Source organism: Gadus morhua, chromosome 23 (genome assembly GCF_902167405.1).
Source record: "Gadus morhua chromosome 23, gadMor3.0, whole genome shotgun sequence".
NCBI lineage: Eukaryota > Metazoa > Chordata > Actinopteri > Gadiformes > Gadidae > Gadus > Gadus morhua.
Genome location: NC_044070.1, coordinates 21,392,431 through 21,406,154, shown reverse-complemented (window position 1 = coordinate 21,406,154; position 13,724 = coordinate 21,392,431). Strand labels below are relative to the sequence as shown.

Below are 13,724 nucleotides of genomic sequence, written 5' to 3'. Positions count from 1 at the left end.
GCTATCATACGGAGCCACGTGTCGGAGTGCTACGTGCAGGAGGCCCAGAGCAGCGAAGACTACTGCGGCATCCAGGCCTACATGTAAGAGCTGCTGGAACGCTCTGGTGCACGGGCTCATTCCTCTGCGATTCGTAGTCTCTCTGTCTTTCTCTCTCTCTCTCGATTTCTTAGCATTGGCAAGGATGGGCCGTGCAGGTTTTTTTTTTTTTTTATTGGCTCAAATTGTGGCCAGGTGATGTCCCATGATGATGACATCATCCGACTTGTCTACGGTCTCTCTCTCTCTCTTCCTTTATGTCTGACAAATTCTCTAATTTCCTCTCCCTGTCTCCCATTCTCTCGATATATATATATATATATATATATATATATATATATATATATATATAGAGAAAGAGATATATATACATTGATATCTAACAACAGGTGGTGCTGTCACCAAGCTTTTTAGTGTTCAGCTAGACTCTCCATCTAAACTTGCATAAAAAAGAAAGAAAAGAAGAGCTCAAAGTTAGCTCAGGGTGAGACACTGTCCGATGCATGTGTGTTTGGGTGTGTAATTCACGTGAAGTGACCCTGTTTGATTCTCTCCAGTCTCGTTACCACCAGTGGCGACAAGTTCTGTGTGGACCCGAGAGCCCGGTGGCTCAAACAGAAGCTGAAGATGCTCACGAAGGTGTGTATCACTGTCACCCAGTAACTATATGGTGTGGGCTCTGTTCGTTTTAGGTCCGTTTAGGAAGTTAGGGCCACATATTGTATTTGTATTCCATCACATGTGGCTGTAATCCTCTTTTGCATAGAATACGTAATAAAATATTAATAATGACTAAATTCCTTACAAAATACATCAAGAATGAACGTCTTTATCAAGCCAGTTACGTATTAAATTCTAGCACAAGCAAAACCATTTTAGGATATTTTAAGTTTGCAGAATTGTAAAACTGTTGTCCCTCTCTCTTTTAAGAGGGGAGTGTCCTGCCAACCACTGCTGCGGCCTGAATGATGACCCTCATTTCCATTTCTTTCTTTCTTATTTATTAATTATTTATTCTCTATTTTTAAACCTATTAACACAAATATCCTTCACAATGCATTTATTTTATTATTTATTTATTTATTTATTTAATTTTTATATTTGATTTGGATTGGAAACAATGTTAAAATAAAGTGTTTATTTTTTTTTATCCGAATTGTTTTAGTGTGGTTTATGAAAACATGGAATTGTAACCGATAAGAATAAAGGCATTTGAATTCAAACAACTCAATGTTCTGTCCACACTAGCTGTGCAACTCACTCAACTAGCGTGATTCTACTTACGCAAAATAACAGTGTATTGAATATCAATCAGTCGTTCTGAAACCTATTCATAGAAATATGTCTGCTTAGCCCGCTATTTCTTCCTGATGTGTGTGACTAAGAGGGGATCTTCTGTCTGACTGGTATATTTAGGCCTATGTCTGACAGCACAGGGCTATTGTCTGTTGCTTCGTCTGGCTACTGGATGACTGGAAGTCACCTTCAGCTGAGTTTAGCAACCAAAGCTTAACAAGTAGACTTTCTGATAACAGCAACACTATGCACCACTTTGATCATCAGGACGAGAGGCGACAATGTGGACACGTGGGGTCCATCCATATTTAAATTCAATCTGGAGTCTTTTCTGCACCATTCATTGAGCTTTCATCCACAGACGATGCGATCTGCACGTGGAGGTGGTTATTACTTAAAATTTCTTTCAAGTTAATCTCGAAAAGAACGGACAACATAAATCACGCGTGATTTATGCATTTGCCCTCCATGGCCACAAGAGGTCGTCATCCATGCTACGATGCAGTTTTTCTCACTCGCTTTGGTACATTTCTCAGATCAGAATTGAAATTCTCAAAACTACCTGTTCAGCATTCACATCAGTGTGTCACTTGTGCACATCAAAAAAGCAGTTTCTCATTTATTTGAACAAGTTGTAAATGCTTTGGTATGTTCATGCAAATAATTATGTACAATTCTCTGCTCTTTCCTACATTATAAATTGCCATGTTAATCAAAATGTATTGAAATGGGTCTATATTGAACAGTCTCACCCCCACAACATTTAGGCATTATTTCATTGCATAAGTCTTTACATGCAAAATGGTTGAACAAGTTGTCATAATATGTGAAGCATATTTCTATACATTTCCATTAGACTTTTTTCTTACTGTGTCCTGCATTGGTAAATTACTACCAGGTGATCCTTGACTTTCTCTAAAGAAGTGAAATGTGTGAAGTGTTAGATCAACCAACGATCAACCAGTTTACTGAAATAGCTCAAAGGTGCATCTCATGAACCATAAACTAGCAAGCAGTGGTGGTAGAGTGCTGAAAATCTAAACCCAAGTAAAAGTAAAATTACTTCCTTCAAAATCTACTTTAGTAAAAGTAAATATTCCAATTGGAAAACCTACTTGAGTAAGAGTAAAAAAGTACTTTGTTTTAAAGTTACTCAAATTACAAGTTACTTTACATTTTTGTATTGGAGTGCTTGGATCAGTGAAAAAGACTTAACGTGTTAGAATGCGTGAATGAGTGAGGGAGAGAAAGAGATGCACTCCTAAAACATTTCTTCACAAGTTGTACAACAAAAGCAATATGTACAACAAAAAAGATAATTTCATTTCAAACAAATTTGCATTAAGCTCTGTGCATGTGACAAAAGGCAAGAGCTTTGTAGGAACACAACCAATTAAACACAAACGAGACTGACTTGGTTGGCTGATTGGGCAATCAGATTTATCCAGCCTACGCGCATAGCATGCACACACACTCACAGAGCCAGACACGACAATGACGAACAAGTTTGTGAGTGGTCTGCAGAATACAGTGTAACATAGTATCTTTAGAATTATATAAACTATACGTGGACTGTAACTCTGCACCCCCTGGCGAAAATATCTTCCTGCGCGTCTGGATCCATGCGTTTCTATTCCTCAGTCCCAACGTAACGGTCGACTCGTCTCCTCGGCTATGGAATCGCAACAATGTTGCAACATAAGGGGGGCGCGTCGCTAACGTGTACGCTTACAGTCAACGACGATAATGTCTTTATCAAAATACCCATTTTATTGAAGGCACAATGGAAAATGTAATTGAGTAAAGAGTAGAATTCTAAATCAAATATTTACTTGAGTAAGGGTAAAATTACAGACTTAAAAAAGGAACTTGAATAGTACTCGTTACCCGAAAAATTTACTTTTTTTTACTAATTTGCGTTACTTGTTATGCGTTACTACCCACCCAGGCCCGGTTCCAGAACAGAATGCCTTGGGGTGCATCTGAGATTACAGGGGGTGCACCAGTACTATACTAAAACCAGCTACCCAGCTTCAGTTCAGACTTCGCTTTTTTACACACAGGCTTTTCCTACCATAGACAAGCACTTCTGCGTAGTTCTACTGACATGTTGGGACAACAAACAATTACTGTGCTTAAAAGATGGTATCATATCATGTCTTGTGATGTGGAGAACATTTCAGCTGCAACATTAGCTTATTGATATCTTAGATAGCTTTGAATATGAGATAGGATTTTGAGGTGTAAAAAATAACAGAATTCTACGCAAAAAAAAAAACATGTGACTGCAATTCAAAAATAACGTTTATTTTTTATAAATTGTGGCAGGATATTTGACATAACAAATAATTGTACATTGCCACTTAAAAATAAAACAGATTTTAGCTGAACAAGGAAAGAACACTTTCAGACTTTGAACTTTGAACAAAAAGTAATCATACTCTTAAAGTTAACACGATTGTAAATAAATGCAATAAAAAGAAATATGGGTTCTTATGAACATAATACATTTAATACATGTATTGGATATCCAACGGATATCCAACGGATATATAACTGTTGCTGCCGAAGAAGTTCAACGTCGGATGACAATGTAGAGAAGAGGATTAGGGCCACATGTGATTCTTACAAACCCATATAGATGTACTATATAGGTGCGTGCATTTTGCACACGATGCCGGCCGGCGGCCAATCACAGCAGCGCTGATATAGAGCGACAACATTGCGACCTCGAGTGTGATATTGCTTTATGCAACAGTTATAGGCCTACTAGTAAAATGTACTGTTAATAATAATAATTGATAATAGATTTCGATTTGTTTATTTAATCATATAAACGAATGAAATTGCTTCCGGCAACAAAAATAGATCCCCCACTGAGCGGACTGTTGCCAAGCAACATATAAACAAACCACCATACATAAATGCGGAGTGATTTTGTCAGTTTGGTGAACAGTCAGAGTGATGTTGGATGCTCATATCTCAACGGTATTTAATGGAAATTCTCACAGGTTTCATTACAATTTGTTTTGTGAGCAAGTATTTTATTATTTTTATCATATTTATAAAAAAAATAATATCTTTCATCATTATTTTCTTTTTCAATTGAGGGTGCAAACATTTTTTTTGGGGGTGCAATGCATGCTTATGCACCCCCGTAGAACCGGGCCGGTACCCACCACTGCTAGCAAGTAGCTGGAGCACAACACAATGTTACATTGTCTGACAATGAAAGGACAAGGAATTGGACGGGGTCAACAGCCAGTGAGAAAGAGGACTGAGGTTGCGTGAAAATGAGAATTTGTGGCACAACATACAGGAATGTCAGGAGGTCTAGGAAGACTGCACTGTAATTCCTACAGCAATGCATGTACAGTGTACCCTAAGGAGATTGTCCTGTTCATTGCTACAATGACATCAACAAATTACAGTACAAACAGTCAAAGCGTAAATGTGAATCTTGTCCAGTCTCTTGCAATCAATCTCCCACATACAGGTGTAACTTACAATTTACAATAACCGTCTTCAAAACTTTAGCCATATTTTACATCAGAAAATCCCTGCAGAGTACACCGTTATATTGACAACATGACTAAGAAATTTGACTGTCTTATCCGTACACAATGACCAAATGACTTCTCATTCTGATGGCCCTGACACATTCATTGACAGATATTTACTTTTGAGAGATGAACAAAGGATTTTGAGCAAGAGACTATGGCTCTTGCAGGTAATCCATGGTGTTTTGCTATTTTTTTAAGAATTGTTTTGAGAAATGCATTAACTGTTTTGCAAATGTTGAGGATGATTCGAGAAATGTACCAAAGCGACTGAGAAAAACTGTAATAAGCACCAATAATGAATATCGGAATCGGTGGTAAATCATGTGATTGTGCGATAAGAATGCCATTCTCCAGTTTATGAGATGAAAATGGACAGCGTGTGTTGGTTAGTGGAAGGAAGCCTAAATTATTTCCTTAAATTAAGAGAAATTACCTTAAGCCTTAATTTTATTTTCAACAACAAAATGATTCGGCATGAAAAATCCTAAATATACCACGCACGGTTCTCTTGCATCCTTATTCATCTTCATAAATGTGGTTTATCTTTCTAATCTACAGTAATTTGTCTGAACTCTTTTCACTCTGGCCACTAGAGGGCGGTCGAGAGATCTTGAGTCTGCATGAACGAGCAAGTTCACAAATGGGATCTGTTTTACATGACATCCATTCTATTACAGCGATTGAGTGGGTCAATGTGTGAGAGAGTGATGTCTGGGAATGGGAACCTTGTGGCTATTGAGGGAGGGGGGCATGTGATGGAGGGTGTTAGTTGTTCCCATGGTAACCTGGTCAGTCACTAAGGTATGCAAGTAATGCATGAGCATGGGGTGTGGCCCCTGTGATTCACACTTATTCTATCATCGTCATTAACGACTATCTATCCAGATACATGTCTGTCTGTTTGTCTATCTCTGCTTGTCTGTCTGTCTGCATTTTTGTCAGTCTATATCTCTCTATCTATCTGGCTGTATGTCTGTCTGTCTGTCTGTCTGTCTGGCTGTCTCTCTTTCAGTCTGCCTGTCCTCTCTATCCATCATTCATTTTCTCTCTCTTTATATCTCTCGCTCTCTATCTCTATCTATCTATCCATCCATCTATCTGTCTGTATCTTTTACTGTCTGCCTATCCATCAATAAATCTCTCTTTATATCTGTCTGTCTGTCTGTCTGTCTGTCTGTCTGTCTGTCTGTCTGTCTGTCTGTCTGTCTGTCTGTCTGTCTGTCTGTCTGTCTGTCTGTCTGTCTATCCTTCTATATTTCTGACAGACTCTTTATTGCTTGTCATCATATTTGTCTCTTTCACAAGTTTGAACAAGAGTTGTTCCCACTTCATTGAAACACTCTTGTGGGAAGAGGAAGTGAATCAACGACCTCAAGTGTCCGTTCACACGGACTGTGATACTAAGAAAACACCTTGACCAAAATTCTGAATCTTGCAGCGTATCCTAAAAACGGGGCGATAAAAACATTTAGAAGAGGCTGTTTTCATCCAAATGATTTACAGTTGAGGATGAGAGGAAAGAAGACACACAACCAATATTATATGTAGATACTAAACACATTCCAAACAAGCAAGTTATACAGACACACCTGGAGAGAGAGCCGATCAGAGTGGCTATTGGGACAACCAGAGGTCTACATATTGGGGTAGACATATATGGTAGCAAATTGTATATATATTTTTTTTCTTTAAGGTTTTTTCAATATGGCTTTCAACCAGAGCCGATATGTAGAAACGGCAGACTCATGTAAACCACATTGTAATATACAATGTGGTCCCAAAAATAATTGGGACCAGTCAACTAAACAAAGGATTAAATGGTCGTTCACTTAGTGGCAATTTTGGTTCTAAACCCACGTGCACTTCTTTCAAGACGCAGCACGACCAACATGGCCGACACTTACAGTAAATAAGGCTTGTAGTAACTTCCAAGAAACAAATGCGTGGGAGACTTTTTTCTTTCTTGGCTTGTAATCCTTCCTCCTCTTCCCTTTCTTGGTTCCTTCCATTTTCCAGAGCAAAGGGACTTGAGAGAGACTTCCGATATTGTGTCAGAAAGACGTCAAACAGGGGCTTCCCTAGGGAGGGTCGGGACACGTTCGAGGTCGACAGATTGTTAAAGAGAGAGATAGATATAATCAATATATTTATGTGTATACATATAGATCAATATATTTATAGACATACATATAGTAGATATATTTATATATCTATACATATAGATCTACAGACTAAGAGATTGGGTGAGAGAGAGAGAGAGAGAGAGAGAGAGAGAGAGAGAGAGAGAGAGAGAGAGTAAGTGACGGAAGAGACATACCACTACAGCACTTCTCCTTTTCACAATATAAATATCCCTGTCCTGCTGCGAGAGGGCAGTCCACTGGTCTAACGATAGCAGAGCATTAACACCAGATCTTCTTTGCCGTCCTCCTGTCAATCTCTTGATTCGATTTCCCGTTAGCAGCGGCCAATCCGAACCAGTGAAGATGACGACCTGTGGCCCCGTGACGAAGAGCCTGCTGCTGCTGGCTGTGGTGGTCGCTCTGACCGGACAAGGATCTGCAGGTGAGGGGAGGATGGGGACGACGGGGACCTGGGTTCTCAGGGGACGCCATGAGAACCGAGGTACGGACTGCCATCTTACAATGTGAAAGTTAGGGAAAGTAACCGTCTTTCTGTCCCTCCTTCAGCAGATCCGAGGGTCACTGAATGCTGCACCAGGGTGAGCAAACAGCAGATCACTGAAACCATCGTGGACTACATGGTGCAAAAGAGAAACTATCCCTGCGTCAATGCCATCATGTAAGTGACCAGCAATATGGAACGAATGTGTTCTTCAAAAGAACATCTCTAGCTTTGAACGTGTGTTAAGATGTGTGTCTTCGTTTAAACGTGTGTGTTAGGATGTGTTAACCTCAGATAGGGTGTCATCCATGGCTCAGACTGCTCACGGTGTCTCTGTGTTTTGTGTAGTTTCCAAACAGAGAGTGGTAGTTTGTACTGCTGCAAACATAATGAGCCCTGGGTGATGAGGAAGATCAGGCAGCTTAGGTAAGTGTCCCTCACTCATTCACTCACATATTCATTCACTCACACACTCATTCATTCACACACATTTTATGAAGAATGTAATGTAAGTCTCTGTGTTTGTGTTTCACAGGGCGAAAAAAAGAGCAGCATTGGCCTCCGCCCCCTCGTCCCTGTAGCTCCTCTCCTCCACCATTGGAGGGAGCCACCGGCACGTCCTCAACACGTTATACCGTCCAATAGAAATGCATCTTATTCAGTGGGGGCCAATGAGCTCCAAGATGGCTGACCACCTGACCAGATGCATTGGAGGAGGAAAACAATGAACTTCCCAAAATAAACGTCACCCCATGATGTCAAAATTAAAACAAGAATGTTTATTACCTCAGGTTCAACTGACTTATGTCATTCAATGTCATTCTTATGACTCTGATTAAATGCTTCGGCCTGTCTTCATTATTCAACAACTGTTTTATGACTTGCTTTACATTTGAATTGAATCCAAACCTAAATCAGATATGGCGACAGGTCAGGTCATGAAAACGTTCCGTCTCTGCTCTGTTAGTGAAGAGGTCTTTCAGGGAGCTCAGAGCTGACTATGATAGAATTATAAAGGGAGAACAGGATACAGACAGACAAAAAGGATATGATACCACCCGATAGGAATTAGATTCAGTATCACAGAAAGAGACGATGGAACACTAAATATACTCTGTGTGATGCAACCAGTGAAAAGAACGAACAACTCAGAAGGTGAATTTCTGCCTTCCTGTCCCACTAACGGAACTTCTTCTTTCTAGGTCTGCTTTCAGACCGGCTCATGTCGTAGATCCTTCTATCTGGAGGGACTTGCATGGAACCCCAACATGCTCCTTGAGGAGGAGGCTTAGGATTGGGCCTCTTGCTAGAAGGACACCGTAGCCTAGACGTTTGCCCCCAATTCGTTTCATGCATGAAAATACACATGGTAGCTACACACTTATTTGGGCCAACATTAGTTTCGGAACACAGCGAGTGTTTGTTTGGGAGAAGTGGTCCGGATGCTAATCACCAAACATCCAACTTCTCCCGGGAATCCTCACAGTGAGTTGCTCAGTGTGACTGAGCAACTCCCGCCACTGTCAATCAGAGGGGGTGTGGAGTGACCCTGAACTCAGTCTGAAGCAGTGTTGCCAACTCTCGCCAGACAAATAAGCAACTCTCACATCAAAAACAAGCCCAAAAGAAGCCCAATGCCTCTGTAACCTGTCACAGCCTTAACAGCAAAGCCTATTTGTATAATGAGTAAAATAATTACTTTTCCAAAGCCAAAACTTACTTTATTTTTCAAGTTTTACAAAGAAGAAATCTAAAAATCATTGTACAGGACACAAATGTGTGTGTGCGTGTGTGTGCGCGTGTGTGTGTGTGCAGAGAGAGAGAGAGAGAGAGAGAGAGAGAGAGAGAGAGAGAGAGAGAGAGAGAGAGAGAGAGAGAGAGAGAACCGCGACCGTGGCCATGGCACTCCCGCGTCTCCCGCGACTCCCACCGTGCCCCGTGAACGAATGAATGAATGGCCCGGGAACCACGGGCACCGCGAAAACAGATCGCTAGGTTGTGCGAACGCCCCCCAGGTGGCGGTACCTTCCCCCGTTGAGAAACCATGATATAATCAATATATTTATATATCTATATACATATCGATCTAGAGATTGAGTGAAAGAGAGAGATAGCGAGAACGAAGGAGAGAGAGAGAGCGAGAGAGAGAGAGTGTGTAAAAGAGAGAGAGAGAGAGAGAGCGATAGCGAAAGAGAGAGAGAGAGCGTAAAAGAGAGAGAGAGAGAGAGAGAGAGAGAGAGAGAGAGAGAGAGAGAGAGAGTAAAAGAGAGAGAGTGCAAAAGAGAGAGAGTAAGAGACGGAAGAGAACCACTCCAGCACTTCTCTCTCAGCACTTTTCCTGCTGAGAGAGGGCAGTCCACTGGTCTAACGGTAGAAGAGCATTAACACCAGATCTTCTTTGCCCTCCTCCTGTCTATTTCAGAACCAGTGAAGATGACGACCTGTGGCATCGTGACGAAGAGCCTGCTGCTGCTGGCTGTGGTGGTCGCTCTGATCGGACAAGGATCTGCAGGTGAGGGGAGGATGGGGCCGACGGGGACCTGGGTTCTCAGGGTACGCCACGAGAACCGAGGTACGGACTGCCGTCTTACAATGTGAAAGTTAGGGAAAACTAACCGTCTTTCTGTCCCTCCTTCAGCAGTTCCGAAGTTCTCTGAATGCTGCACCAGGGTGAGCAGACAGCAGATCACTGAAACCATCGTGGACTACACGGTGCAAAAGAGAAACAATCACTGTGTCAATGCCATCATGTAAGTGACCAGCCATATAGAACGAATGTGTTCTTTAACAGAAACATCTCTAGCTTTGAACGTGTGCTACGATGTGTGTCTTCGTTTAAACTTGTGTTAGGATGTGTTAACCACATACAGGGTGTCATCCATGGCTCAGACTACTCACGGTGTCTCTGTGTTTTGTGTAGTTTCCAAACAGAGAGCGGTAGTTTGTACTGCTGCAAACATGATGAGAGCTGGGTGAAGGGGAAGGTCAGGCAGCTTATGTAAGTGTCCCTCACTCATTCACTCACACACTCATTCATTCACATACTCAATCACTCACCTAACTATCCCCACACAGTTTCTGAAAAACAAAATCTAAGTCTCTTTGTTTGTGTTTCACAGGATGAGACAAAGCAGCATTGGCCTCCGCCCCCTCCCTCCTTATCACCTTCCCCCCCTCCTTCAAGAGGTGAAGTATCCCTCACTAATTCACCGACACCCTCATTCCTTCACGTACTCATTCACACACACTCATTCATTCACACACAGCATGGTTTATGAAAAACAAAATCTAAGTCTCTGTTTTTGTGATTCACAGCCGGGCAGAAAAAAGATTAGCATTGGCCTCCGCCACTGCCTTCCTGTAGCTCATCACCTCCAGCTCCTCTCCTCCACCATTGGAGTGAACCAACGCCACGCCCTCAACGCATTATACCGTCCAATAGAAATGCATCTTATTCAGCGGCGGCCAACGAGCTCCAAGATGGCTGACCAGATACTTTTGAAGAGGAAAACAATGAGCTGCTAGATTTTTTTTTAAAATTAATTTAGGGAACTCCAGACATACAAGGATTTTTGCGGAATTGGTTTAGGGGCACGTGCCAATTTTTTTGAATGAGTTCTGAGTTTGAAGTCAGAACTCAAAAAAAAGAATCACATTTTGCCCTAATCCTCTTCTCTACATTGTCAACCCGTTATAGGTTATTTATTAAATTATGATAATATAGCACAACATTTAAATGTATTTTCAAAAGAGAGTCCTATTTATTAATTGCATTCATCGTTTTTAGAATTTTAATATTCAAAAGTATTTTGTGGGTTTGAATATCAATAAAATATGTCCTATTCTATAACCTGACTCTCTATCTTCATTATTTCATGATTTGTCCTTTGGCATCTTTGCCGATCTTTGAAAATAACCTCAGTAACTGCTTCCAAATCAATCATTACTTTACTACTGGTAAAATATCTAAACATAAACGCTTAGCTGAGCATATGGACAGGTCTGCCTCAGAGCCTCTCGGAAGGGTCACTCTGCTTCTAAAGTTATGGATTATTGGTTTCCTTCATTCTGTCCTTGTTTTACATTTTCATTTTACATTAAGGGCATTTAGCAGATTGTTTTATCCAAGAAGACTTACAATATGTGCATTTATCAGAAGAAAGAGAAACAACAATATATCGGTGTCGTCATCCATGATACAATTCATATTAATAAGCACCAATAATGAATATCTTTTAAGGGAATTGGTGGTAAATCATGTGATTGTGCGATAAGAATGCCATTCTCCAGATGAAAATGAACAGTATGTTTTTAGTTTGTGGAAGGCCTCAATTATAACCTTAAGTTAAGATCAATTACCGTAAGCCTTAGTTCTATTTTCTGCAAACATCAAACATATTCGGCAGGAATAATTTATCTAAATATACCGCGCCCGGTTCACTTGCATCCTTATTCATCTTCATAGGTTTGGTGAAGATGAATATTTTTAATATCGTCTGGTTGGACACATTGGTTGAAGTGGATTTTCAATGGTCAGATACAGATCTTTTTATAACGATAATTGAATAAAAGCTATGGTATACTTATAATATTATAACTAAATAATTGTATATTTGTATATGCATAATACGTATTTTAATATTTAATTAAATAATTAGTAAACCAATTACATTTCAATCCGGAGACTTTTTTTCTAAAAGGTGTGCTCCGGGCTGCGCAGTGCACTCCCTAGTTATGGATTTGTCGAAACAACAATCCGATTTATTAGATTTTGAAACCCACGTCCTTTAAACCCTGTCCTACACCAGAGTTCTACAATAACAGCTCTATACATTTGATATGCCTGCGTTTTTTTGACCTTTTTTTTTTTCAATGGGCCTGCGTCCACATCACGTGACTCTCATGGTTGCTATGGTGATTGCCTCTGCTCCAAACCACGATATCGAGGTTAACGTGGTTTGAACCCACACACAGTCACTTGCGGTGTCCCCCAGGGTTCAGTCCTTGGCCCCATCCTCTTCATCCTCTACCTCATCCCCCTTGGTCAGGTCATCAGACGCCATGGATTGTCATTCCACTGCTATGCCGACGACACACAGCTCTATGTCAATGCCACAGCTGCCACCCCACCTTCAACATCGCCGTCATCCCCATCAAAACTCACCACGTGTCTGGAGGAGATAAAGGTATAGAGGGTCGTTGGAAGTAGGGGTGTGGTAGGGGAAGTAGGGCCGCAACTTAAAGGGGACATATCATACCACCAGGTGTGAGTGTGATTAGCCAAAACAAGCCGTTTTCAAAATGTGCAGCATTGTGACATCACTGGCGGGCGTGTCCACCTAGATGTGTGACGAATAGATGAGCAACGTTTGCTACAGTCCACTGGGTAGGCTGGTAGACTGATCTATCCAGCACACATCTAGGTGGACACGCCCACCTGTGATGTCACAATGCTGCACATTTTCAAACTCACTCACACCTGTTGGTATGATATGTCCCCTTTAAGTTTTGAAAACCGAAACCTAACTATCGCCTGGCTGGGCTGACTTGAGTTGGAGCAGCCAAATAGCCTAAATTAATAAATATTGTTACTAAATAGAAGTAGCCTAATGTGTATGTCGTGTTGTGTGATATTCGTCAGTAGCCTACAGTAGACCTAGGTTCTGCGCTCTGAACGCCACTAACTGTTTTTTTTTGGATTGATGTGATTTACGGCAAACCACACAACAGTTGGGTGGTCATGTGGTTTTACAAATGCACTGTCATTGGTGTATTTGAACCAATGACAGTGCATGCTATGCTGCACGCGCCATGAGAATTAGATAAAACAACAATGCTGCGCCAAGCAGCACCCGGCAGGAGATACAATGTTGCGTTGCGCAGTATCCGGTATCAATGGTTAACCTATGATTCTAACCAGTAGTCTACTGCCGTGTTGGATAGTGCTGCACGCACCGCTGCCAATTTCCAGCACCCCCCCCCACCCCCCCTCCAAAAAATAGGTCCAACGTGCCTTAAGGCATGGATGGAGCACAATTTCCTCCAACTCAACAGCTCCAGAACCGAAGCCATCCTGGTCGGCTCCTCTCACCAGACCAAATCATCATCCATAACCAGCATCACCTTTTCTGGCTCAAATATCCCTCTCTCATCGACAGTCACAAATCTTGGTGTAAAAATGGAACCCCCAACTCAGTTTTG

At 41.3% G+C, this 13,724-nt stretch overlaps 2 protein-coding genes across 6 annotated transcripts in view; both read left to right on the top strand.

Moving 5' to 3' along the window:
• Window positions 1-7,256: 7,256 nt before the first annotated feature.
• Window positions 7,257-13,724, top strand: part of LOC115537269 (C-C motif chemokine 4) — a 21,929-nt gene continuing 15,461 nt past the window's right edge. The window contains exon 1 of the mRNA XM_030349049.1: window positions 7,257-7,384. The gene's annotated coding sequence lies outside the window, so the exon portion shown is untranslated. The remainder of the gene's footprint in view (window positions 7,385-13,724) is intronic.
• The window catches only part of LOC115537254 (C-C motif chemokine 20), a 25,479-nt gene continuing 19,029 nt past the window's right edge, over window positions 7,275-13,724 (top strand). Inside the window, exons 1-5 of one of the 5 annotated variants that reach the window (XM_030349030.1) lie at window positions 7,366-7,463; window positions 10,165-10,273; window positions 10,444-10,521; window positions 10,643-10,709; window positions 10,839-11,273. In XM_030349030.1, the coding sequence (XP_030204890.1) occupies window positions 7,385-7,463; window positions 10,165-10,273; window positions 10,444-10,521; window positions 10,643-10,709; window positions 10,839-11,048 (543 nt within the window). In that variant the 5' untranslated portion in view covers window positions 7,366-7,384 and the 3' untranslated portion in view covers window positions 11,049-11,273. Of the gene's footprint in view, window positions 7,464-7,588; window positions 7,701-7,871; window positions 7,950-8,058; window positions 8,390-9,793; window positions 10,036-10,161; window positions 10,274-10,443; window positions 10,522-10,642; window positions 10,710-10,838; window positions 11,374-13,724 lie in introns of those variants that run through there. The other 4 variants (XM_030349031.1, XM_030349029.1, XM_030349032.1 and 1 more) reach the window with 4 other exon arrangements.